General features: G+C 50.8%; 6 protein-coding genes across 6 annotated transcripts; all 6 read left to right on the forward strand.

The window, feature by feature from the left end:
* Positions 1-206: 206 nt before the first annotated feature.
* MAA_02821 (LIM domain containing protein) lies at positions 207-2,201 on the forward strand (the record flags this gene model as incomplete). The annotated part of the gene is made up of 3 exons (XM_007820819.2): positions 207-243; positions 299-400; positions 457-2,201. The coding sequence occupies 3 exons, from the start codon at positions 207-209 to the stop codon at positions 2,199-2,201; spliced, it is 1,884 nt and encodes a 627-aa protein (XP_007819010.2).
* Positions 2,202-7,971: 5,770 nt separating this feature from the next.
* MAA_02822 (uncharacterized protein) lies at positions 7,972-10,359 on the forward strand (the record flags this gene model as incomplete). Its single annotated transcript, XM_007820820.2, has 2 exons — positions 7,972-8,420; positions 8,499-10,359. 2 exons carry the CDS (start codon positions 7,972-7,974, stop codon positions 10,357-10,359), a joined length of 2,310 nt encoding a protein of 769 aa, XP_007819011.2.
* A 968-nt stretch (positions 10,360-11,327) lies between these two features.
* MAA_02823 (uncharacterized protein) lies at positions 11,328-12,386 on the forward strand (the record flags this gene model as incomplete). The annotated part of the gene is made up of 2 exons (XM_007820821.1): positions 11,328-11,345; positions 11,427-12,386. The coding sequence occupies 2 exons, from the start codon at positions 11,328-11,330 to the stop codon at positions 12,384-12,386; spliced, it is 978 nt and encodes a 325-aa protein (XP_007819012.1).
* A 2,334-nt stretch (positions 12,387-14,720) lies between these two features.
* Positions 14,721-15,585, forward strand: MAA_02824 (methionyl-tRNA transformylase; the record flags this gene model as incomplete). Its single annotated transcript, XM_007820822.1, has 2 exons — positions 14,721-14,845; positions 14,907-15,585. 2 exons carry the CDS (start codon positions 14,721-14,723, stop codon positions 15,583-15,585), a joined length of 804 nt encoding a protein of 267 aa, XP_007819013.1.
* A 3,287-nt stretch (positions 15,586-18,872) lies between these two features.
* On the forward strand, positions 18,873-21,309 carry MAA_02825 (5-methyltetrahydropteroyltriglutamate-homocysteine methyltransferase; the record flags this gene model as incomplete). The annotated part of the gene is made up of 3 exons (XM_007820823.1): positions 18,873-18,945; positions 19,017-19,174; positions 19,240-21,309. 3 exons carry the CDS (start codon positions 18,873-18,875, stop codon positions 21,307-21,309), a joined length of 2,301 nt encoding a protein of 766 aa, XP_007819014.1.
* A 2,833-nt stretch (positions 21,310-24,142) lies between these two features.
* Positions 24,143-26,945, forward strand: MAA_02826 (glycoside hydrolase family 16 protein; the record flags this gene model as incomplete). The annotated part of the gene is made up of 3 exons (XM_007820824.1): positions 24,143-24,519; positions 24,577-24,836; positions 24,907-26,945. The coding sequence occupies 3 exons, from the start codon at positions 24,143-24,145 to the stop codon at positions 26,943-26,945; spliced, it is 2,676 nt and encodes an 891-aa protein (XP_007819015.1).
* Positions 26,946-27,372: the final 427 nt, after the last annotated feature.

A 27,372-nucleotide genomic window follows, 5' to 3' on the forward strand; every position in this document is an offset into this window, starting at 1 on the left:
CCGGCTGCCGACGACTGCCGTGTTATTGCCAGATATCGAATGCGTGTTTTGCATGTTGGAGGTTCTCCGAGAACAACTTGAAGAGAGCCATCAGCAACTACTCTGGGGTTCCGAGCCCGTTCACCACCATGGCGCTGCCAAGGGAATCAACGTTTCTGCCGACAATAAAATGTTCATTATGCGGTAATCAGGTGGAAATTTCCATGATGGGAGACCATCTCTGTGCTGGTCCAACGGCAGAATGTGTGTTATATGGCGTCTTCTCCATCAGCGCAACTTTGGGCTAATTACGAGGCAGTGTCACCACCTTTGGATTCAATCGATGAATTTGAGAGCCAATTCTCCAAACCGCCTTATCCTAAACATGGCACACCACCTCCCGTAGAGACAGGTTCGATGGGTAAGTCGCTGAAGCTGCCCTCTGGAAGCTTGACAAAAACACTGACTGGTTGCCAGGCCAAACATACATGCATCGTGGTCAACTGACCCCCGTAAGTCAGCCGAGTGAATCGCGGGATGCGTCCCCAGTATACCCCAACAGGCGCGAGAGTTCACGCAGGGCCCATGAATCCTTCGGCTCTAGGCAACCTATTGATGCCAGGTGGGAGACGCCAATGTCTGCCAACCCATCTACACGATCGGGAGGGTATGGAGGATTCGAAGAAACAAACAGAGAAAACTTTGATAAGCCATTAAGCGGAGGATTTATGGCTAGGATGAATACCTCTGTTCCAGGCCCGTTTGATCCTATGAGAGCCAAGAACTCATATCCTCAGCGAAACGACTCACTCGAAAAGTTGGTTCCTTCAGAAGAGCCACTGCCGCCGAGACAGCCCCGAAAGGATGGATATGGGGGATTTGGAGCCCCAAAGAATCTGGACTCAAACGGTTCGGCGACGCTTAGCCGGTCCGAAACATATCCCAAGCTTTCTCCAACAACAAATTACTTCCAGACACAGCGGGTAACTTCAGCGCCAGGGTCTCATCCCGAGCGCTTACGCACCGGAGGAGGCCATGGACACGAGTATAAGAGGTCGATAGGCCCGGATACCTCACGCAAGCCTCCTCCTCGCACAAGCTTGCTGCCAGAATACAGCCTGAGAAACGCGGGCTCCGTTGATCTGGCCGCAGAATTTGGAATCGGGAATCCATACCATACGCCATCCGATTCAGCATCATCCGTCGGATATTCCGACTCTAGCCGCGCAAGCCGAAGCACTGCCGTAACGAGCCCAACTAGCTCAGAAATCTATCAAGCTGACCAAAACCGCGACATGAATGAAGCCGGGTTCTCGACGGACAAGCTTAAGCCCAAAGACTTGCGCATCGATCCATTTGCAGCTGCTTCACGGACACGTTCTCCGCGAATGGTCGAGTCCCCGTATGGTCTCTCTCCAACCACCCAGTTTGACGGTGCGTTAGGGAACGACCCACGACGACCCCCTTCTAGAGCAGGATATAGTACCTCTCCGACTCAAGATAGCAATTACACGCCGGCGGGTTTCAGAAACGACCATGGACTAACGGAACATACTTCTCCGCAACGGCAGCATACTTGGGAACGACAGGGTTCTCCCAAGAGGCTGGCGTTTCCATCTCGGGGTGACTGCAAGTCGTGTGGACTAGCCATTCAGGGCAAGAGCATTTCCTCAGCCGACGGTAGATTAACTGGCAAGTACCACAAGGCTTGCTTTGTTTGCACCACTTGTGCCGAGCCATTTTCGTCGTCCGTCTTTTACGTTCTCGGCGACAAACCCTATTGCGAGCAGCACTACCACGAACTCAACGGCAGTCTCTGTGGCGATTGCGGACGTGGTATTGAAGGACAATACCTTGAGGATGAGGCGAGGGTCAAATACCACGTCGGCTGTTTTCGATGCTTGGACTGCGGCGTATCTCTGTCGCAAGGGTACTTTGAGGTTGACGGCCGCTCTTATTGTGAGCGAGATGCGTGGCAACGCGTACAACCAGCGGCGTCTTTAGAGCCAGAGCCATATCGACGCGGACCGCCTCGTGGCGCCGTTGGCACTCGAATTCCACAGGGACTTCCGGCGCGTCCAGCACCTCGTCTTGGACAAGGAGGAAGACCTCTTCCACCGCCGCCCAACGGTATTCCGAATGGAGGACGTCTCGGGGTTGGTGCAGGTCAACAGTTCAAAATGAACAAGCGCATGACGCGCTTAGGCAACATGAACCTGTGAAGACACATGAATTGATTTATTAGGCGACTTCGGCCAATAGCTGACCCGCCACGAGACCTATGATTTGTCATGAACATATCATCACTTATTAGTTTTATAGTCTGTTCGGTTTTTTTTTTTACAGCAAAGAGCCGTACCGCTTCTGGGTTCATTGCCCATAATATTCTTTGCAATGCATCATTGTAATATTTTGGGGCGCTAGTTCCAAGTTATCGGACTAGTCGTATTTTATATATCCTCCTTGCAGGAACCGGTATGTCCTGGCAGGATTCGTTTGGAAAAATTGCGATATTTTGGAAGACATGAGCCAACCCGGGGGCCTGAGGGTATCGGTCCATAAATTTCGGTAACATTTGAATAAGGGTTCTGGATCAAGGACGCGGTGTTTATATGTACTTGTTCAATGCATTTGGGGGGGTGGAGGAACTCTGGCAACATGTAGACAGTGATACCACAATGACTTTCGTCTAATAAAGAAGATTGTCGCGTGAGCGATGCATTATATTCTAATCGCCCGTCCTCCTGACTCGTGTCATGTGTGGGCTTTGAGAAGCAAACAGCGAGAAAGATTATATATATGTATATATTAGGGGAAGCATTTTTAACATGCCTCTTAAATTAATACTTGGCGTCTCTTCTGTAGTTAGTACTCTACTCGACGTTTTTGATGTGTCGTCAATTTGGATGTAGTTTAAACAAATATCAGAAAGTCCGTATCAGGGAAGCGCACGAGTCACATATGCGAATTACGTCTTTTGTCTGGCATCCTGAAGTCCAAAGACGTCGAAACATACCTTGTAAGCTGTGTGCCAAACTGTAGGTCAGACTGGCAAGTGACTATTCCCCAGCCCACAAATACTCAGGACTATGGCTGTTGCTCCCGGATAGTTTGAATATTCATTGGGCGGCAGATTGGCGATGGCCTCTTGTGAAATCATGACTGGTATGACGAGACACTTGGCACTGTAGTACAACACGAGAGTCTGTTAGACAGGCGATGACAAGTCTACATAAAGGGCTGCATGCATGCATCTCGGCATATTTTGCTGTAGCTGGACAGGGAAATGGTCCCAGGCATGGAACAGAACCTCTGCTGTGAACCTTTACGGCGGTTGGTTGTACAAAGTTGTTGGTCGGCATTTGTGCTGACCATCTGTGGAGGGCTGCGCGAACCAAGGTCTTGCAAGACAACTATTCTGATGCAACTTCTTTCGTCTGTAGAGTGTGATCCAGGAGGCGAGTAATTGAGACTGGTCGAACTCTCTCTACCTTGAGCCAAGCTAGGAGAGGTGTGAGATTGATTTTCATTGGTGTTGACTTGATCATTGGTTTCTTTTTGGAGAATGTCATGTCACGATGGTGCTGTTGGCGGTGTTATCCGAGGCCGCTGTTGTCTATGTACATGATGTTTGATGACAGAGTGGCGTTGAATGGCGGGCATTCTCGAGGCTACGTATGTGTGTACATATGTTGTTGCCAAGAATAGCTACGCCAGCAGTTGTGGCGTTGGATTCTTCGTGTCGGGTCTCTAAGACGTTGACAACTGATGCCGATTCAGTCCCGTCACTAGCCATCGCCGGCATCGTACTGGTCTTCTTATTGAGGACCGTCAACGCTAAATGCCGTACGCAAAGCGCCTCCAGGCAATGCCTTTTTTTTTTTGTTTGAGTGACGTTGTTGAACATTCGGATGAAGCCCAAATCCGTGGCTTTGTCTCAAGTCGTCATCTCGGGTACAAACCACCATGTGCATGGAGCGCACGTGGGGTCTGTTCGTTTGCTGTGGGTTTATTGCGAGTCTGCGCCCGTCGTAAATCCATATTATAGTTTCAGACTGATTAGTATCCTCAGGAGCTAAAGCTTGTTTTCTACAGAGGGCGTCGTAACAAGACTCGATGAGTTTACTAGGCCGACCGTTGACGCCTCCAACAATTCGATATTGTTGAGAGAAGCCCCATGGAGCACGTGAGAACCAGTGGCCAAACTACTTAATACCTACTTAGGTAGGTACCTGGGTAGTGAATTTTGTCCTTCCTTTTGCGGCGGGTATCGTCGATGCATAGATCAACACGGGCGATCGATGGCTCAAATAGAAGAACTGTACCAGTCAAATGTCCAAATGTGTTGCATTGTAGGGAACCCCCCCGTACCGATGTTTGCCGTTGGTGGCCTGTCAGTCCAACCCTTGAATGATTCGTGACCTGAACTGTCTTTTAATATATTTAAGTTTTGTTTATAATCCTTATAATTTCTCTCCACCCCATATAGCATAAAATAGTATATTGATTATAAACAGTACACTACCCCCTACCCTGTCAGGTCACGCATGAAGAACAATTCAGGGGGCAGACTGTACGTACAGTGTACGTGTGTATTTGGTCAACAGCAGGTTTTGGGGGCGATGGGCAGGAACCATCAGATTGAGGGATGAGACCTCAGTGGCCGACGTCGATCTCGCCTCTTCCCGGCGACTTTGAGCGGGTTGGAACATGACCATGGGCCGCGCACGACCCACGGATTGACCCATCTGTTGCACTGTGCATTCCCGCGGCGTCAGGAGATCTGTGAAAGGGGAAGCGGAAAGCGCCAATCAATTGCGTACGGAGCAGGAGCAGGCGATCTACGGAGCAAGGAAGGGGGGCGAATGATTTGAAGAAGAGACAATCGTACGTAGGAGGATGCCAAGTTGGGTGATCTGAGGCTGAATGGCCTCAGGCAGGCACCGGGATTCTCCCTGTTGTTACCGCGACGGAGAAGGTGCTCAATGCTTCTTGCGTTTGTTGCAAACTTGTGGATATGGATTGACCTTGTTGCGCCGCCTGCCCCACCAGGCCTGTAACCTGTAACCTCGAGCGGCAGCAAGAACGAGTACTACGACCACAAAGCACGGGTGGTTTGACTGACCCTGGTCGTCCAAATAAATGCCTTTTGCTATTACCACACGCCGGGTCTCAATGGACCGGGGGGGGGGAGGCCGTCAAGAATCAAGATTGACCGTTCATTGTTTGACCGTTGGCCGTTGCGGGAGTGGTACAAGGGTGATGCCAGCCTCTTCACTTCAACATGTCGACGTCGGCTTCTGGCCCGGTTTCGGCTGCAGCGGCCTGACGTGATGCCATTTGCCCTGACGCTCTCAAATGTCGAAAATGTCGCAAAATCTGTCAAGCCTCCTGGTTAAATCAACAGGTGCCGCCAAGAGAGCGCCGTCTTGACTCTATTTCCCTACCCAGGTAGATACCTAGGTAGTTAAATTGCTTGCCCACACCCCTGAGGGAAAACCCGCTGCTCTGCGCGCCACAAAGGCCCCTGTTACACGCAGTCTTGGACTCTTGGGCCCAAGAGAACTGGAACATTGAAGCCATTGTGCAATCGTCCGGCGGCAAGCTGCAAAATTTTGAGCCCGAGGGAAGGCCAATGGAAAACAAGTCTGGTCGCACAAAATGACGTAGTGGATACCAAGAATCAATTGATGCGTTCTTGCCAAGTCGTTGGCGATTCTTGGCCAGCAGGGCCTTTGAACGCCCCCGACAGGCATGTTATGCTGCACTGGTTATTGGACCAGAATAGAAAAGCCTAAAGGACGGACAGATTACCAGACACGTACTACAACTCCGTACCAGACCAGACTGACTCCGGTGACGGGAAAGAAGTGGTGCAGCCAGGAGCAGCGACCCACGCCAAATTCGAGGTAGTACTAGCAGTATCTTGGATTGACAATTTCGACTGCTGACAAGCTTGGCTGTCCACGCGATGGGGATTGGTGGTGGGAATACTCCGTAATCAACAAGTTGTCAAATGCTGGTCAAGGCTGCACCAGAAACACTTTGCCTTGTTCTTCACTCAGTACGGCGTACGCCCTGGAACAAACATGGCGCCGCCCAGGGGCGTAGCACACTCCGCGCCGGTGGACACAGATCAACAGAGTATCAACACGGAGTTGAGGGAAATGACTCAATTGTTTGCTCATCATCGCTCTGTATTGCTCTGTGCAGCATGAATCAACGCCCACCGGAGTGTTTGAGAAGGTCCTGTCCATGCGTGCTACTCCGTAGACTTCAATGATCCGCCTGGCGCTTTGTAATCGGTGGCGACAGCACGCAGCGCTCGAGTCTGGTGGGTGACGACACGCAGACTGCTGAACTGCAGATGACGACAAGAGGAGGTCTTATTACGGTAGGTCCATGCACGTCCAGGCCGTCTTTATTTTTTCCCTTTACAACTGCTTCATCGCCGTTCCTTATCTCCCAGCACCCCAGCGCCGCTTCTAGCATTTGACGCCGGTGGATCCAGATCACAGATTCTCCAGGTCCGGCATCCATGTCAATTGGTTCCATGTTAGCCTCTAAAGTTCGGAGTTGCTCTTGGCTCTCCTGCGGACGCTGCTCCACCCTGGTATTTGTATATATATAGTACTCCGTACGTACGTACATACATACATACCATTAGATCGCCAGTAGTTGATGGCCACCCAACTTGGCAGCATTGAGGTGGCGTCTACTCCGTATTGTAGTATTCGTAAACCCCAAGCCAAGGATGCAAGACATGATACTATTAGGTCGGTGCAGGTGCTCACCCAATACCACTGGTCCCACCTTCTCCCACTTAATTCATTTGTATAAATTTATATAACCCTCATGTATCATACGAGCTCATGTATATCATTTTATCCGCTACAGCCACAACCAAGCCATTGAACCCGTCTTCATCTTGAGCAACCTCAAACAAGCTCCAGTCATGTATGCATGTTGGCGGCCAGTCAAACCAGACACTGCCGTCACCAAGCACCATTAAAGACACCACATGCACCCACCCCCTTCGCCACTCCCCCTTTCGGCTGGTGGCACCAGTTGACTCTACACCTGGCACTTGAGCGGCCCGAGTGCGCACCCCCTCCTGAAAGTCAACCGGACTTGGCTTGCCTGGCCAACTGGTCTGGTCACTTTTCGCTGCTCCCGTCACTGCTGTAGCTCGTCTCTTTTTTTGGCGGTCTGTTTTTTCTTCTTCGTCATTTGCGTTGACGCCTCTCGCTTCTCCCATCGCGTCAGCTTCGACTCGCCTCTGGCCCTTTCCGTTCTTTTACTCTCATCCCTCGTGAGGCCCTCTCGTTTGCGGTGCTGGGATTATCAAATCGAATCGGGTATTCCGTACCCAGTTCCCCATTTCCGAGTTCACTCCGTGCGCGCGCATGACAGACTCGACTCGACTTGTCTCAACTGATCTCTCAAGATAATGCTCCATTAATTCTCCTAACTCCCGACTTCAGGATTTGAAACGCCCCGTGGTTGAGCCAAGACACCGCCCTGGGGCTTTGAGCCTCGCTGTTGTCACAGTTGAGAGCACTTTCCATTTGCAGACCACGAGCTTTTGCAGTCAAGCAAGAGTTTGTTATTTCACCAACCCCGACCAACGCGGGATTACGACCAGCAGGCTGTCGAATATCTCTTTGCAATCTGTGTTGGCTTTTTGTCCCGCCTAGTCGACTTTCTATCAGCCCACCACCAAGGTATAGAAGCTTCCTCGCCTCCTAGGATTCGAGCCCATCCATCGTCACTCGTCTTGTTTAACTCACCACATCCAAACGAAAACGAAGGTCGGGCCCATTTCAACTTTCAGCCTGGTTCTTGTTTCTCCATCTCCGCCATACAGAGAAACTCAAGTCGATTAGTTCCTGATCATATCCGGTGAGGGTTTTACGTCAGATCTCGTCCTCTATGCCATATCTTGGCAGGGGGTCAATGGATAAGATGCTAAACCCTCAAGGACGACGAACCATGTTGTCTCGGCTAAGACCGAGGTCGGTCTTCATCATCATTATGGCGGCACTATCGCTTTATTTTCTAGTCTTTAGCGGTCCGTCGCCGAGGTTGCACATTGTCCCTTACACTAAGGGTGGAAACACGGTCAAGCAAGGCTCAGCAAAAGACACGAAAAACAATCAACACGACGAAAAACCGCTCTCCAGCCCCAGGCCGGAAGACGTTGCACTCAAGCCTGACCCTGGCCATCACCATGAGGAACCTACTGGTACTCGTGCGGGTTGGGAAATCGACATTGATGATCTGACCTATTGGTCCGACCCGGACGATCCGGAGACCAACGACGACGTCCTGCCTGGCTACGAAACCGACGGCACGCACAGAGAAGCCGGTGATGTTGCCAGACTGCAGCACGAGAAAGACTTGCGAAAGATGTGGCGTTACGCTTACAAAACCACTGCAAAGTACGTTTTCATCTGTCGTGTTTGACGGTCCCTTGATTGCCAATTTTGTTTGTCAAGGTGCTAATCTTATACACCCAGACTCGCAAACTCCAACCTAGTTTATGGTAACACACTCAACCAGCTGATACAAAAAGACAATCGAACCGAAGAACAAAGCAAGTGCCTTCGTGAGGATCCGAACGTGAAATTCAAGTTCAATGATGATCAGCCTGTGCGATTTAACCCTTATCCCGACTACAATGGCGACGAATGGAAGAAGAATGGCCATGGCCCTTATGTGCCCTGCAAGGGTCCCACCGGCGAATTCGTTGAAGACTTGCTTGTTTTCCGCGGTCGCCCAGCGAGATGGCCTCAGACCAAGTTTGGGGGCTACGACTTGTTTGGTATTGACCCGAATTTGTGCTGGGAACGTGATTCCCGCCTAGGCCAGTACGGGCTCCAGGAAATGAAGAAGAAGGTCGGGGGATCGTATAAACCTATTGATTGGGATAACGTCAATTGGGGTGAATTACAGAAGCACTGTTTGAAGCAAAATGCCGCCCGATTCGACATGACTATGAGCAAGAAAAATCCCTATCTTAACAACTACACCGAGAATCATCAGAAGGCTACCCGGTCCGAGTACATCAAGACAGAAGCGCCGAAAATCAAGGGGAGATCCATTGGTGCGAAACAGGGCCAGATCACCAAGGAGTTTCGAACGGCTCTCCTGCTTCGATCGTACACGGGAATGAAGTACACCGACAACGACAGACAAGTCATTCGTGCCCTGGTCAGCGAACTCAGTCTCAAGACAGGTGGACAATATGAGGTTTTCCTCCTAGTCCACTCCAAGAATCAAAGTCTTCCCATTTTTGATGATGACGAACTGTACCAAACTGTCCTCAAGGAGAATGTGCCTGCAGAATTCCATGGCATGACAGTCTTGTGGAGCGACCATCAGGTCTGGGATGTGTATCCCGCGTTGACAGACGAGTATGCACGAGCTGTTCACAGCGCTCAGTGGCTTTCGGTTCAAAAGTTCAGTCAGGACCACCCGCAATTCGATCACATTTGGAACTGGGAGATGGATTTCCGATACACCGGTCACCACTACGACCTTCTCGAGAAACTGTCCGCGTTTGCGAAGAAACAGCCTCGGAAATATCTGTGGGAGAGAAACGAGCGCTACTATATTCCCGAATACCACGGCGACTATGACACCTCTTTCCGCGAAGACGTTGCAAAGAAGCGGGGCAACAAGACGGTTTGGGGGCCTCCTAATCTGCCGTTCGTCAAGCCTGTCGGTCCTAAACCTCCGGTGGCTTCTCATGAAGAGGATAACTATGAATGGGGTGTTGGTGAAGAAGCCGATTTCATTAGTGTTGGCCCTATTTTTGATCCTGTTGACAGCCAGTGGATTATATCAAACCATGTTTGGGGTTACAGCGACGAAAACCACAAGTCTACCGACCTACCTCGACGCACAACCATCGTCACCCAGTCCCGAATTTCAAAACGTCTCCTCGACATCATGCACGTTGAGAACTTGCGTGGTCAGCATGTCGCATCTGAGATGACTGCGCAGACGGTTGCATTGCTTCACGGCTTGAAGACTGTCTTCGCTCCCCATCCAGTCTTTATGGATCGTGATTGGAAGGGAGGCTTCCTCAATAACTGGTTCAACCCTGGACCTGATGGCGAATCTGGCGGCCGTGGGTCACCGTTTGGCTGGGGGAGGGAGCGTCGTTTCCAAGGTACCACCTGGTATTACCGTGCCGAGCCGCCCAACCGACTCTACAACAACTGGATGGGCTGGGTTGACACCAATATTGGCGGAATCGACTGGGAGAAGAAACATGGACGCCCCTGCTTGCCGTCGGTTATGCTTCACCCCATTAAAAATACGCAACCCACAAAGCCCGGCCACAAGTCTGAATTCGAATTGGCTATTGGCTAAGAGACTTGTAGCATACTTGTGGTCGTCCCAAAACTCGCAATACCTAATCTTTCGCGATTGATTTGATTCTTTTCATTCCTCTTCTTTTTTTCATGGCGAAATCAACTTTGTCCATTTGGGATACCCAATTCGTTTTCTTCAAATTCATTTCAAATTTTTCTACATGCAGCACTCGCGTCTAAACGGGATACTCGAGAAGGGCAGTGTTTCTAGTACTACATTTTGCCAAGGTGTTTTTTATTCCACTGTGTTTATGAAGTGTCACGTCTTCCCTGGTTGCAGGTGAAGGATGCAGTGTACTTATGATGGTTTGCAGCCCTTCGATTTGGTTCTGGGCCACAAATGAGGGAGGTGTTGCATGACGATGAGATGCACAAAATCGGCGTTTGTCCATTACATGTCTTATTGAAGTTTTTTTTACGGTTTTACATGGACCGCGGCATCATCATGTGGCCGCAGCGCTCGTCGCTCGCTGTAGGCACAATATTTCATTGCGACGCGCCTAGACTGGCATATTTCTTGTTCCATTGTTTCCTTCAGCCTTGGGGAGAAGCGAATGCCTGAAATCCCATGTCCAGAGCATTTAGTATATATAGGGAGAAAGGCCTGCCTGACATGGTCAATGACAATAAATGTAACATGGAATGTGCCTGTGAACTAGTTTGGTGATTGCAGCCTCTGCCGCTACTTTGCTGCCGGAGGTGATGGATGACTGTAGGAAGCCTCAGAGGTGAGAAAAAAAAAAAAAAAAAAGAAACATTGCTAGAAGTCATGAATAATTGTAGGCAACAGACAAAATATGCAAATTCAGGCATGGCGTCGTTCGCTCACGAGATGGTGCCGCGCAAGGCAGAATGACGCCTGGTCTAGTCGCGGCATTAATGGACCATTCACCAAGTCGGGCACTTTGCTCTCACGCACCACCAAACCGGACAGCATTTAAAGCACCATGACGTGAACTACAGAGCATGAACCCGCCACCCACGGTAAGCCCGCCCTTTCAGATCCAACCTCGTCTTCCAAGATGCCAGTGTCCAGAAAGAACGACTCGTTGTTAACTCGCCAAGACACCTACTCCGCGGCGGTTCCTGCTGGCCAAACGGCCATCTGCCTCAGAAACCCCGGCGCCGCAGGCATCGCAGCAGTTCCAGTCAACGCCGCGCTTCGGCTCGTCCTCTGTACCGCAGCATGCGCAGCGCCGGGCGCATGACCTCGAGGATGTCGATGAAGACGGCGACGAGTCGTGTGACTCGTCGCCACGGGTCGAGGCGGAGCCCAAGGGAAGCCGGTTACAGGATATCATTGAGATGAAGTCCGACGACTTGATGTCGCAGGATACGGAGCGCCTTTCTCAAAGCCAGTACTCTTCAGGAGAGGATGTCGAGGGTGTCCTCCCCGGCACCGAGTCGTCGCCCCTGTCGCCGGATGGGAGGGAGGCCAAGAGGCGAAGGGTATCTATCTCGCCCCCCGCGCCGTCGAGCTCCCTCGATAGTAGTCCTCCGGAGCAGGCGGCCACGCCTGCGCGGGGACACGCATCCCCAGCAGAGGGCAACGGGTCAGAGTCTCCGGGGGAGTACGGGGGGCCGAGCCGTCGACACCAACCCGTCTTTCAACCGGCGCCACGCTTCAAGCCTACTGATAATGAGACGTTGCTTCCCGTCCTCCACGGGGCGTTCTCGCCCCAACATCGCGGCGCGAAATATCTGCCCGGCGGACATGCTGCCCAGTTGCAGGGGTGGCTGTCTGAAGTGAAGGGGTGGGAGGGGACGCGGGACGAAGACTCTGTGCTGAGGCTGACGGTGGAGGAGATCAGTCCCGGCGAGCACATGTATCTGGCTAGGGGGAAATCGGGGGGATCTGGTGATTTGAAGGCGTACATACTTGCTGGGGAGGGCCGATTGACGGGCTTGGGTAGGAGGGCGGCCGTGAACGTGGGGAGCGTGGTCGTCATTGAGCAACCGGTCTGGGAGGTTGATTTGGTCGGGGAGTGCTGGACAGTGGGCTGCAATTGGAGTGTTGAAGGGTGATGATGGTGGTGGGATATTGGCGTTGCCGGCGCTGCTGGACTGGATATCGGGCGGACTATTGTTTTCATGGCGGGCTTCCTCATTCTTCTTTTCAAATAGGCTGTTTTTTGTGCTGGAGTCTCGGAGAAGAAAGACATCATGTTCAAGACGAAGGCGAGGTGGCTGGGGGATGGCTCCTCCCAAGGAATATGGATGGCATTTTCTTCCTTCAGATGGTCAAATACATGCTTCTCGTTGGCCTCTGAGCTGGAAAGAGTTTCTTTCAAACCCGTGAGTTCAACTTGCTTCCCGTTTACTGGAAATCACGGTACGTGGAGTAGCATAATTGTCGGCCTGCTTGGATTAATATCGGACAGGCAAAGACACGACGAGTCGGGAAGAGATGCCAGTAATGCGGAATCTATCCGTAGCTTTATTTGTGCCTGTCCGCTTCTGTCCAATTTGAAGGCGACGGAAAGTCCCGGGCGAAAATTGACGAACCGGCCAAAGCATCTTCAATATAGCATGTCGACTACCTCTGCAAATTACTTCCCCTCATCTTAGGCGCCAGTTACTTGTCTCGATTCTGCCAGCTGTGATGGACGAGCGGTTTGAGACTATGCCTGCAGAAGGATGAACGAGGCCATCTGGGTTATCCTAGGGACACAAAGACGCTGATGGCGGGCTGTTTAAAGCTTCATTTGACAAGAGTCCAAAGCTATCGTGTTACCCTGCCGATTTTGGAAAAGCAATAGACCGGCATTAGGGACCGTTGATCACCTCTTATGTGTATCATCATCACCCTTGGTGCAACGGGGGCTTGGAAACATTAGCCTTTGGTCAAGACGATAAGTCCCTTGTATAGAACCTTTCTCCAGGATCGGATTGTTCCTCGCTGTAAAGGATATAGAATATCGTACCAAAGCATTGCGATTTGAAAAGAAAAATAAGTGTTTCCTGTCGGCTGGTTTCGAGCTTCTGGGCCTACGTACTTGGAGCGGCAGGTTCGATGTGGTGACTGCGACACTCGCAACCACAATACTGATCCTATCTAGGGTAGCCTTTAAAATTAAGATATATTCCCAGTGTAGGAATCTTTTCGTAATAGTTCTGGCCAAGAAACACGGCGCAGGTCATTTGAAACCATCTTACATATGTACGTTCGAGAGCATAGCAAAGCGCGCTGGGATGTCACTGCAAGAAGCCCGCCACTACAGGGACCTACCCTGCTCAATGCTCTGTGAAGTTGGGGAACAAAATCAAAATAGAAACAACAATAATAAAAAATGAAGGAAAAAAACTGCCCCCCAGGCGCGACATGTGGATTCCATTTCTCTGGCTATAGTATTTTTCAGACATAGGGTTGTCTGTACAGTTACATGCGGTATGGAGAGGTACGAGTCAACTGTTTCTTGCTCTGGCGGACCTTTGGATGGCCAGCTCGAAGGATGAACAAACAAAGGAAAAGAAAATCAAATAAGAAAAAAACAAAAGAAAAAAGACGGTAAGTATAGTGTAAACTGGTTTTACTTCCTAGCATACAGCATCGGACTCGTCAATAAGATAGGAACATGTGCGTCAAATGCAGGATGGGCTGGCGAATTCACGCCCCATCCGCGTTCGTCAGGGGTCCGATTATGCACATAACCGTGCTTTCTCGCCAAACGCGAACATCAACCACACGACTCCCAAGTTCACCACGCACAGTCATCACCAACTGGCACCCTCATACCCGCCAGACGATGGATCCACTTCTTCGCCAAACATACAGGTAGAAATAGAAAATATGATCCGTCCGCCATGTTCCGCCTCATAAATAGGGCCCAAGCTTGCCTTCGCCTCCCGCCGCCATACGCCCCTTTTCAACGGCGACACAGCTCGCGCAAGGCCTCGGATCCCTTGAGGATATTGTTCTGTGGCTCGGACGCATTCAGCTGCGAGTCCCTGAGGGCCCTGCACCGCGAACATGTGAAGAACAGGGCGTTGGTAGAGGCACTGGATGTGATGGTATTGCCGGGCAGGAGGACAGGAAGGGGCCTCAGGACGGTTCGTGAAGGTGAGGATTCTGCTCCCCCGTCGTTTTCCCCTCTATCTTATTTTCTGGGCTTCGAGGTTCTTCTACTGCACTCCTGTTTGTTTTTCAAGCCTCCGGGAGTAAAAAGTACATGCAGCCAAGTATTGTCTGCGAACAGAGGCGGTGGTGCATCATGATGCCTCTACAATACCGCGTGCTGATATCGTAGTGCCCTGCAAAATACTCGCAGAACAACTCAACCTCCCAATCCACCAGCGGGAGACGTTTCGGAAATGGGATGTAAGTCCACCCGCCTGACAGGCTGAAAAAAAAACATTAACATGGACAAGCTCCCCGACGGCACAAATCTAGTCATTGTCGTGTCTTTCGGGCTCTTCGTCCCCCCTCGGATCCTGGCATCCGCCAAATACGGAGGTCTGAATGTCCACCCGTCCTTGTTGCCCGAGTATGTTAGACAGCTCACCCTGCAGCACCCAAGTGAAGCACTACTAATGAGAAGCCCCCAGCCTCCGCGGCCCGGCGCCAATTCACCACGCCCTCCTCAGGGGAGACACGCACATGGGGGTATCGCTACAGACTCTGGATGACAGGGCCTTTGACCACGGGACTATTCTTGCGCAGAGCCCCGCGCCGGGCATACCCATCGCGCCGGACGCCTCGTTCCAAGAGGTCCTGTCTGCTGCGGCGGTTGAAGGCGCAGAGATGCTGATCCAGGGATTGCGCGACGGTGTTCATGTTGCGCCCCGGGAGGACGTGGGCTGGAAAGCGGCCGCGCTGCAAGGCAAGCAACTCGTCCACGCACCAAAGATTACAAAGGCAGACGGACAGATACACTGGTCTGCGTGGACGGCAGAGCAGTTTGCTAGAAGGGTTAGGGTGCTGGGGTCGGTGTGGACACATGCGGTTAGTGATAGGGGCGTCAGGAAGAGAGTCATTTTCTTGGATGCTGGGCCAGTGGTACAGGGAGACGTGTTGCGGCAAGGCGGGGAGGGCAGGTTGGTATGCGAGCATGAGGGTGCAGATGAGAAGAGGGCGGGGCGGCGTGAGATGAAGGTGGTGCTTCAACAGGATGGCTCGTGTTTGATTGGCATCCCTGGCGACTCTTGGATACGCGTTGAGAAGGTCAAGGTTGATGGGAAGCCAGAGCAGATGGCTGCCATTGCTCTTGGGAGCTTTGTCCGATGAGGCGTGACGACGAAAGCAACTAGAGACAACAGACGGTGATTGCATCCGTGACAAGTTCCAAAACGGGACACCTCGAAGGCTAGACATGGGCATAACTGGACGAATGCACATTTTGTGTGACGGCATATACATAGAACGAATTGTGTCCGGGGAGTTTGATTTCACCAGAATCTGCTTGGTCCGAACCTCGTCATCATGTTAACTGGAGAAAATTAAGAATCAGAATAACACCGATACCCATACCTTCTACCAATCTGTCGCATCAATCGCCTGCCCTCGTCATGAGATGCACTCCTTCCTTGATACCAGCGGGTTGAATACGCAAGTCTAGCCAGCAACGGAACTCGCCGAGCCGGTGCCTTTGTCACATCTCGAAACTGCATACGGGTACGGCACTGGCCACCGTATTTTGGGGCGAGGGTCTTGCTACAAACAGGATACAGAGTATTAATGACAGAAGCATTAAATAGGTAAGCCAAAGCGCCCGGCATGTCGAAGCAAATGTTGTATGCGGAGCAGGCGCAGAGATGATGGACGCATCGTCTGTTCCATAGTTCGAGAAAGTTCTGTGCCAGGAGCCAAAGGGGGGTTTTATGCTTGCCTAGCCATCATACATAACATGTACACACATACACATCTAATACGAGTAAAAAAACTCTGGCCAGGTTGGAAATGGCGGATCCTAGGAGCAAGTGGCATCTCTACAATCGCTGCAATTAGAACACGAACGGGTAGAGAAAGAGGCAACCAGCTCGAATCTCTTTGAAGCTCGAGCACCTTGTGGGGGCCCCGCTACCCTATACACAGTAAGGAATATAACCGGTATATGTTCTTTAAAAGAAAAATTTTACTAATAAATACTATATAAAGTTATTTATTAAGGGAATTAAAGTTTATAAGTATATAAAAAATATTACTAATACTAAAATAATTAATACTAAAAACTATAAGCTAGTAAGCCCTAATTAAGGCTTTTATTAGGCAGATAAAATTAGTATAATAAGTAGCTTTTTATATTTAATAAGGTTACTAGTATAATTATTATTACCTAATTTCTTAGTAAATAAAAGTACCCTTTAACTAAAGCTGTCTGATTGGCCTTTGACCCCTGGGCTTGGCACTCCACAAGGTGCTCGAGCTTCAAAGAGATAATAGCACAGTCGGTCCACTCTGGCATGCCGGACAGGATGTGGGAATGAAATCCTGGTGATACTGACGTCGATGGCTGGAAGGTGGTGCTTTCTCATGTCCTTTTTGGTTTTTGGTACTTCGTATGGAGTGCATTACACATCGGTTGTGAATTGACTGGGTCCCGAGCAATTAATTCACCATGGGTGGTGCTCGGCAAATTCCTGATTTAGCAAGGCGTCAACTGCCATGCTCGAAAATGAATGCCTGCTGATGCTTATTAGCACACTACTCCATCGCCTCCCTGGGCTCAAGTGGAGACGTCGCCAGCTTAGTTATCGACCGCATACTTTAGTACGCAGAAGCCGGAATTGCATTCTTGTACCGCATGCTCCGTCTGGTAGCCAGCGATGAGGAGGAGCAGAGAGTGGCAGCGCTCGCCACATATCGGCCTCGGGCAACCAACATTGCATGGCGCAGGACAGGACAGAAAAAAAGGAAGCCGGACCACAACTCAAGAGAAGGGCCAACGAGTGTCGGCTGGTTGGGCCGGATCGTCGTTCATTCTAAGTAGGTAGGACCGACAAACAGGGAAAGGGGGGAAATCGTACCCGTCAGCGACCAGATTTTGGTACGGAGAACGGATCTTCGAAACTGGCCGGGTTTGCCAGTCACTGCTCGAGTCTGGTACTCCGTACGGAGTACCGAGCGCACATGAGCTGCTATGCACGGAGTAACAAGTTATTGACGCGCCCATGCTCTCATCTCACTGGACCACTAAACACGTATCGCCCATTTTTTCACCACGTATCGCCCCTTAGTCCTAATTTGGAAGGACGCTCCACTCATACAAATTTGGTGTGGCTTGCGTCTGTTCAATTTCATAGCCTTATTATGTGCCGCTGTGCTGGTTCTGTTGCCTTCCGCTTTGAATAGCTGCCACCAGATTTGACCGCTACAAATCCCTCGCTGGCTTGTTAGGCGGTAATAGCGTTGATAGCTTCTTCTGCGGTCGTATAAAATGGCTGTAAATTAAAGGATGACATGACAGGCAGGGCAAATTGAAGGTATTGATAAGAAGGGTTGCGTTGTGATGTTGCGTTGCGTTGTGTGTTGAAAAGGTTGAAATTGTGCTACTATTGTGAAATTCTTTATAGTGGTGTTGTGTGGCACGGTAGTAGCCTTGCAGCCTTGTGTGGCTGTATGAAATTTCCTTGGTATCTTTACAGTAAAAATTATATATTAAATTATAATAAAAAAATAAAAAAAAGGCTAGTTAATCACCAGGACCCACTAATAACACAATTAATAGCCGTACCTAGCTAATTTAACAGTAACACATAATTCTAAAAACACTGTGTACACGCATCATAATACGTTAAATCTACTAGCTTAAGAGGTGATTCATGACCTTACACGCCGGCAAAAGCACGCAATAATAACAGCGACTCGCGACCACGTGAGTCGCACCCTAAAAAACTCAGAGTAATCTAACACAACATAAATCAACAAAGTCTGCGCTTAACTTTCACAAAGCCTATTATCTTCCCTGTAATCACCCTGTTTTGCCTCCATACACCGTACCAATTCAAACAAATCGCTCTGCAAACAACGCAGCTGTAAAAAATTATATATAAAGATACTTTGCCGGATTAGGACTAAGGGGCGATACGTGGTGAAAAAATGGGCGATACGTGTTTAGTGGTCCCATCTCACTTAACCCCTCCCCCGCTTTCGGCGCCATTTTTTCTCGTCTGACGCTTGTCGCTTTAGCCGTGTTTCCGCCAAGCTGTCGTCTTGATCGCCGCTCTTCTTTTTATTTCTTCCCCTCCCAGTTCTCTTCGTCTATTTTCCTCCTTTTCCCTCTCCCCAAGCTCTTCACCATACCCTTCCCCCTTATTATCCCCCTTCACAGAGAGTCGTCTTAGGTGTCGATCTACTGTGGCATCCAAGGCTCTACATCTTCGAGGTTAGCATCATCTCCTTCATACCCCTCATCGGGCGTCCACCCCGATCTACCGCGTGCGTGTATTTTATCTTTCGCCAGCAGTAGCGAAAGAACACTTGCGAGCTTGCTGTAGCTAACTTGGATCTGTTTTCTCACCAGAGCTTCTTAATACCACCATCACATATTTGAGAGCCTAAAGCCAGTCGTCAAGATGGTCCAGTCTGCGATTCTCGGCTTCCCCCGCATGGGAGTTAACCGTGACCTGAAAAAGGCCACCGAGGCCTGTGAGTTGAGCCACCAACCCATTGTCATTATGGGAAACAGAGGAAGAGCAATTATCTAACACTAGCCATAGACTGGGGTGGAAAGATCTCTCAGGCTGACCTCCTTGCCGAGGCAAAGCGCCTGCGACTTGCCCACTGGAAGATCCAGAAAGATGCTGGCGTCGACGTCATCCCCAGCAACGACTTCGCTCTGTATGACCAGGTCCTCTGCCACATTCAGGACTTTGGTGTGAGTTTTTACTACCCCTCTGGCTCATTCTTATTGGCATCACGGTTCTAACACTAGCTTCTCAGGCTGTTCCCCAGCGATACACCAAGGATGGCCTTGACAGCGTTGACCAATACTTTGCCATGGGTCGTGGCCACCAGAAGGGTGGCATTGACGTGCCCAGCCTTGAAATGGTCAAGTGGTTCGATTCCAACTACCACTACGTGAAGCCTACTCTCCAGAACAACCAGACCTTTAAGTTGGTCGACAGCCCCAAGGCTGTTGTTGAATTCAACGAGGCCAAGGAGGCTGGTATCAAGACTCGCCCCGTCCTTGTTGGTCCTGTTTCTTTCCTCCACCTTGGCAAAGCCGACCGTGGCCAGACTGTTGACCCCATTGACCTTCTCAACAAGCTCCTGCCTGTTTACGAGCAGCTCCTTGTCAAGCTCAAGGAGGCTGGTGCTGAGACCGTGCAGATTGACGAGCCTACCCTCGTCTTCGACCTTCCTGCCAAGACAAAGGCTGCTTTCAAGCCTACCTATGAGAAGCTGGCCAGTCTGGGTGACAAGATCCCCAAGCTTGTCTTTACGACCTACTTCGGCGACATTGTGCACAACCTGGACCTGCTCCCCAAGGACATCTATGCCGTCCACATCGATCTTGTCCGAAACCCTGAGCAACTGGAGACTGTTGCTGCTGCCCTAGGCCCCAAGACCATTCTCTCTGCCGGTGTTGTTGACGGCCGTAACATCTGGAAGACCAACTTCAAGCGTGCCATTGAGACCGTGGAGTCCGCTATCCAGAAGCTTGGCAAGGAGCGCGTGATTGTCGCCACCTCCAGCTCCCTCCTTCATACCCCCCACACCCTGGCCAGCGAGAAGAAGCTGGATCCTGAGGTTGCTGACTGGTTCTCTTTCGCCTCTGAGAAAGCTGTTGAGATTGCCATCATTGCCAAGGCCGTCACCGAGGGCCCTGCTGCCGTCCGTGAACAGCTTGAGGCCAACGCCAAGTCTATGCAGGCTCGTGCCACCTCCTCTCGCACCAACGACCCCAAGGTCAAAGACCGCCAATCCAAGGTCACTGCCAAGGACCACGAGCGTCTGTCCCAATTCCCCGCCCGTATTGCTGCTCAGCAGAAGAAGCTCAACCTACCCCTCTTCCCCACCACTACCATCGGCTCCTTCCCTCAGACCTCTGAGATTCGTGTCCAGCGAAACAAGTTCACCAAGGGTGAGATCACTGAGGAGCAGTATGACAAGTTCATTGAGGAGGAAATTAAGCAGAACGTCAAGATCCAGGAGGAGCTTGGCCTCGATGTCTTCGTCCACGGCGAGCCGGAGCGTAATGACATGGTTCAGTACTTTGGTGAGCGCTTGAACGGTTATGCGTTCACCACCCATGCCTGGGTTCAGAGCTACGGTTCCCGCTGCGTCCGACCTCCTATTATCGTCGGTGATATCTCCAGACCTGCCCCCATGACCGTCAAAGAGTCCAAGTACGCTGTTTCCGTCTCTAGCAAGCCAATGAAGGGCATGCTGACTGGTCCCGTCACTTGCTTGCGATGGTCTTTCCCTCGTGATGACATTCACCAGTCCGTCCAGGCTCAGCAGCTTGCTCTTGCCCTCCGCGACGAGGTCGTTGACCTCGAGAAGGCTGGTGTCGACGTCATTCAGGTCGATGAACCTGCTCTCCGCGAAGGTCTCCCTCTTCGCTCTGGCAAGGAGCGTGACGCCTACCTTGAGTGGGCCGTCAACGCCTTCAAGCTGTCGACCGCTGGTGTTGAGGATGCCACCCAGATCCACTCCCATTTCTGCTACTCCGAGTTCCAGGACTTCTTCCACGCCATTGCTGCTCTCGATGCCGATGTCCTGTCCATTGAGAACAGCAAATCTGATGCCAAGCTCCTCCGCGTCTTCGTTGACTCTGCATACCCCCGACACATTGGACCTGGTGTCTATGACATCCACTCTCCCCGTGTCCCTAGCGAGCAGGAGATTCGTGACCGCATCGAGGAAATGCTTCAGTTCTTGAAGCCTGAACAGCTCTGGATCGACCCTGACTGCGGTCTTAAGACTCGTCAGTGGAAGGAGACCAAGGAGGCCCTGGTCAACATGGTCAATGCTGCCAAGTTCTTCCGTACCAAGTATGCCAAATAAATTATTTTTCATTGCGGCTCAGCTGATGCCGCATGAGAATATTTGGGCAGGTAACGAATGAAGAATTGTGTTTACTGATATTCGCACATCGTTTATGTGTTCTTATTCGACGAGAATGATTGTTTTGTCTCAAATTTCCTTTATTAAAATCAAGCCGGATACGATCTCAACATCGGCGTTTATGGGATGGGGTGATGACAAAAGGTGTGTTTTATCTGCATCCCAAAAAGTTTATGAGAAACTGAGGGCTAGGGAACTGGATTTGGAAGGCAGTTGGTTGGCGAGCATTCAACATATATGCATTTAGCACTCCCGTTTGGGGGTGAATTATTTTTTGGAAGTTCCATGACAAACATTAGTATGGAATATTGATTCCCAAATGAGGAGATTCTTCAACATGATGGCGTTATGCGGTTGGCAATAGGCTTGCCCGGCCTCTTGCTTTTGATACCTAGGAGCAAGTAGATGTAACAAATAATATACCCGATTCAACCTGGGCAAAGAAACAGATCCATTGGTCTATCTATGTGAGGTCAAAGTCCGCAGTTTCTGGCAAGACAAGTGTGTCTGTCGCCCAGTGGACGCTGATGCATTGTCGTATGTCATAGCGTTCTGCACGATAGTTGAGGGGGCGACAAAACAGACAAGCGCTTTTGCCTCGCAGGCGTGGCGGAGTGAGTATAAATGACGGATGAGATCATCCGTATAGTGTCAAGCCTTGGAGAAGCCTAGTAGAGCTACTACAACCCAAAAAAGTCGATTAGATGGTTAAAATACTAAATGTATATTTTGACCCAGGCATCAAACATCATATTTTACTGGGAGGGAGAGTTTGGAATCAGAAGTAGCCATCAAACTCTAGACCAGAGTACCAATATCCTAAACCGGCTGGCTGCGTGCATCGGCTTGGGGTGTGACGCCCCCGAGCCGTAGACGACGATTGAAGATCAAGTCAGAAATCCTGAAAGGAACACTTCATTTGCTGGCATTTATTTCTTTATACATTTGTATGGTTAATACTTAGTTCATGGAGAAGTGCAATCAGTACATCGAAACACTTACTCGCGGCAGGTGGGGGACTCAGAACGAAACTGGCTATCGAATCAAGCGGCGGGAACATGGCGCTTGGCTCTTTACGGAAACGGGCGTCCGCTCGCCTGCACCACCTGTCAGCATCCTGGTCTCATGGGTCCGGCCAAAATTTATCTTGCCAACGTCAAGTCACCATCGAATCATCGCAACCTGGCTTCGCCCTGATATTCTGTTCCATGAAAAGCTCTCGAATTTACCCCAAGCCTCTCACGATGAATCACGCCCGGCGCCCATGCCATACCGGGGTGACGCGGCCACAGCTCCATCAAAAACATATCGAGGACCCATTCGAAAACTCCATACGCAATGTGCTATACTAATTATACCCAGTTGTGCACCACATCGTGGAAAACGTCAATGGAGGGCGGCTTCGTCTAGGCCAAGGATATCGCATTGGAAACTCAAACGTCGTCCAATCTGGTTCCACGTTCCTGCATTAGCGGTGACTAATTGAGCCTGGCCGAAAGCCATACATGGACAACCGCCATGTGCAGCGACTACAATGCAACCCCTGAATTATTGTCACGCAGATACCTGACATGGGTAGGTTAAACTAATTAAATATTAGATAGCCCGTATTAAATTACATATAAATATATAAATAATTAGGTAAATCCCACATTAAAAAAGGTCCCTTTTAGTAGAGCCTAATCCCCTATTAATCTACCTGTGCCCGCCTATCAGGCCTAGTAGGCCTAGAATATACATACATAATACCTGTTAGAATATCAATGTTACGTATTCCGGGGGGAAGCGGGGCCAAGTACATAATCTTTTTGACAATAATTCAGCGGTTGTATTGTACGTTGACGAGACCTCCCCCTAGTTACTACTCAAGGGCAGCTCCATAGACTGCGGCTGGAGACCCCATTTTTGGCTCCATGGACCCGTTCGCCATGGCCGAGGTACCCAGATTCGGATTCCTTCGCGGCCAAATTGTTGACAACGGGGTCGACCTCTGCCGCGCCGACACTCTGGAGGGGAGACCGTCAAGATACTTGAGCTGGCGGCCCAATCCCTCCACTTCAATAAGCTTATTTATGTTTGATTCAGTCCTACGGAGTACAAGTGTATCGAACTCTTCGATGCTGATATGTGCGTGAAGAATGGTGTTCGTATTGTACAGTTCCTTGCCTCCCCTCTCCGTCACTCAGACGCTTTGCAAGCTTACGAGATGCGGTCCATACAGACGATGCCTGGTCAGTCTATACGTGAGCTAATATGCTGTGGGCTATACCCGTGCCATGCAAATTGACTTCCATCATGGGAACCAGTAATACATTCCAGGTGCTGGACGGTGCTGTGGAGTTCCTCGGCCAGCCCACCGCCATACGCAGCAGTTTTCTGCCTCCATCAACTAACAGCCCTTGTTGACGATTTCATATCTTCTGTATTATGTATGGGGTACTATTTATGTAATTTCTACCCAGCCCATTACCAATACGGAATGTGCCGCGTGGGATGCCATCGCATCTCGTGGACCGCGAGGTAGACCCCCAACCCCTTCGGTCCAACGCCGACAAGATGGTTCAAAAGCAGCTGTCCACCCAACGTTGGTTGGGGTTGTGGTTTTCTCCTTGGTCGTTTCTCTTGTAGCAGAGGCATCCTTAGTCCTTTGCCTCACGTTGGCATCCAAGAGCACCCTGCTCGTCCTCTGACGTACCGTACGTCTTAGTCATTCGTTACTTATTGTTTCGCCCTTCACATTCGTTAATTGCAAATCTAAATCAAAAAAACTATAATGGCTCCATCACTCCTTTCCTTGGGTACCGCGGCTCTGGCCTTGGCCGGCAACGGTGCCGCTGTCCAGTGGTATCTCGAAGACACCTACAACTCGACCAACTTCTTTGACAAGTTCGATTTTATGACCTTTGACGACCCCAACAGTGGATATGTCAACTACCTGGGTCGCACGGAAGCCATCGATGCCGGACTTGCCGCGGTTCAGAATAAAGAGGTTGTCCTCAAGGTTGACAGCAAGACGACAATAGCAAAAGGCGCAAAACTCCGTGGTCGTGACAGTGTGAGACTGGAGTCCAAGGCGAGACTCAACCAGGGCCTTATGATTGCCCGATTCACTCACCTGCCTCAGAGCGCGTGTGGCACCTGGCCTGCCTTGTAAGTCGTATTCTCGCTTCATATCGTGCTTTTCACACTGACTGACAAATGTATTAGTTGGACCGTCGGTGATACCTGGCCGCAGGATGGCGAGATCGACATCATCGAGAATTGGAACCTCCGGGGCGTCAACAATCCCGCCTTTCACATGGCTAACACAGCCGCCTATGGCAGTTGCAGGATTGACAGCGCAGACCAATCCGGCGGCCTCATCACCCCCAACTGTGACAACCAATACACAGACTACAGTACCCAGTGGCTTAACCAGGGCTGCGTCGTTAAGGATAATGGTCCTTCGGGTGGTAGTGGTGGCGTGTGTAAGTCGACATGCAAAGCTTATGACTTGCTGGGTGAGATGGAACTTGGCTGACTCTTGTGTGAAACTAGATGCCATGGAGTGGACCAGCGACTTCATCAAGATCTACTCGTGGTTCCCAAACCAGGTTCCCTCGAACATTGGCTCTAGCTCTCCCGATACTTCCTCTTGGGGTGCGCCGACCATGTATCTGAGGAAAGATCTTTGCAATATCGACAAGATCTTCAAGCCCCAGCGAATTGTCTTGAACATTGCTATGTGCGGCAACCCCGTTGAATTTTCAGCATGGGAGGGCACCTGCAAGAACACGCATGGTGACAGCTGCCGAGACTACGTTGGCCAGAACCCTGATGCCTTTAAAGATGTTTACTTCAAGGTTCAGGATATTCGCATCTTCAACCAGGACGCCCCCAAGACTACTTCCACCTCCACTACTGCCACCACCATGGCGTCGTCTTCCGCATCCAAGTCTGAGATTTCCACGACCTCTGCCACACCAAGCACAAAGGCCTCGTCCACGTCCAAGTCTGAGATATCCACAGCCTCTGCAACATCCAAGTCTGAGATTTCCACGGCCTCTGCCACACCAAGCACAGAGGCCTCGTCCACGTCCAAGTCTGTCAAGAACACCTCGACCTGGAAATCATCCAACTCAACCATGAGCACGGTCTCCAAGAGCGCTGGCTCTGTTAGTGTCAGCATTGCCTCCAAATCCTCCGACTCTACTGTTCCGACCGTTTCTACCCAGGTTCCCGTCACCTTCTCAACCTCGGTGCCCAGCTTGTCAACGAGATGGCCCAACTCCACAATTGCCTCTTCCGTTGAAATGACCACCTCGACTGTGTATACCACCTCTACTCGTACCATCACCAGCTGCCAACCAACCGTCACCAGTTGCTCCGTTGGCAAGGTCACCACTGTGACTCTCCCTCTGTACATTACCATCTGCCCCGTCTCTGCTGTCGAGACCAAGACTCCCGCCCCCAAGCCCACCAAGACTTCCGGCAACGGCGGTAACGGCGGTAACGGCCCTGAAAAGACTACCATCACTACTAAGGTGACCAAGACTTATACTATTACCAGCTGCGCTCCCACCATTACCAACTGCCCTGTTGGTAAGGTCACTACCGAAGTCTTTACTACCACGTACTGCCCCGGCGAGGAGACGGCGGTACCAACTGGCTCTAATAGCGTTAACAACCCCAACGGTGGTAATGGCGGTAACATCCCCAACGGTGGTAACGGCGGTAACAACCCTAACAGTGGTAACAGCGGCAATAACCCCAACGGTGGTAACGGCCTTGATAAGACTACTATCACTACCAAGGTGACCAAGACTTATACCATCACCAGCTGCGCTCCTACTGTCACCAACTGCCCCGTTGGTAAGGTCACTACCGAAGTCTTCACTACCACATACTGCCCTGGCGAGACGGCGGTACCAACTGGCTCCAATGGCGGTAACAACGGTAACGGTGGCAACAGCGGCAACAATGGCAATGGTGGTAATGGCAACGGTGGTAACAGCGGCAATGGTGGCAATGGTGGTAATAATGGCAATGGCGGTCAAAACGGCGGTAACAATGGCAACGGCGGCAAGGGCCCTGACAAGATCACAATCACCACCAAGGTGACCAAGACTTACACCATCACCAGCTGCGCTCCTGGTGTCACTAACTGCCCCGTCGGCAAGGTTACCACCGAAGTCGTCCCCACCACATACTATCCGGGCAAAGAGACACATCCCGCTGAAGCAACTGGTCCAAAGGGCGGATTCACCGCTCCGCCCCCCTTCCACCCTTCCAAGACCACCATCTACAACACCCAGACAATTGTTTCCGTTCCTCAGCCAGCCAAGCCCAGCGGCGGAAACAACAACAACAACAGCACCAGCAACGGCACCAGCATCGCCCAACCCCAACCCGGACCCAGCGGCTCCCAGGCCTGTGTCGGGCCCTCGTGCGGCGCGCAGCCCAGCAGCCCAGCACCCAATACCGACAACGGGGGCTGCACCGGTCCCAACTGCCCTCCCACTGTTGTCAGCGGTGCTGCCAAGCAGAGCCTGAGTGCCCTCGTTGTCCTCGGTGCTGTCGCCGCTATGATGCTGTAAATTTTTTAAATGGGAACGCCTGCAGCTTCGATAGGCTTGGGGTTTCGTACTTTGCAGTTGTCGGCTCAACTGGCATGGCATGGGGGAGATCTGATTCTGGTATTCTGGTGTAATTCTACTTATATATTATCTCCTTTTATTTACAGGGTTTTACGATTCACTGGTCATTGGTTTGCTCTTTTTTGTACGTGTGAGAAGTAGGGCGGTTTAGACGAACGAAATACAATTTCTTAGAAGAAAAAAAAATAACAAAACATGACAGACACTCATTTGTCTGAAACGCGGCAACGTGCGCTCATAGACTGATGTTATAGCATGTCGTTTTAATAGTGAGCCGTGTTTGTACAAAATCCCACCATGCAGTTGAAGTCCGACGAGGCCGTATTTGCTCAGCTAGACATGTAAACTCATACTTTGTTAATCACCC

The sequence above is a fragment of the Metarhizium robertsii genome (genome assembly GCF_000187425.2).
Source record: "Metarhizium robertsii ARSEF 23 chromosome Unknown MAA_Scf_4, whole genome shotgun sequence".
NCBI classification, from domain to species: Eukaryota; Fungi; Ascomycota; class Sordariomycetes; order Hypocreales; family Clavicipitaceae; genus Metarhizium; species Metarhizium robertsii.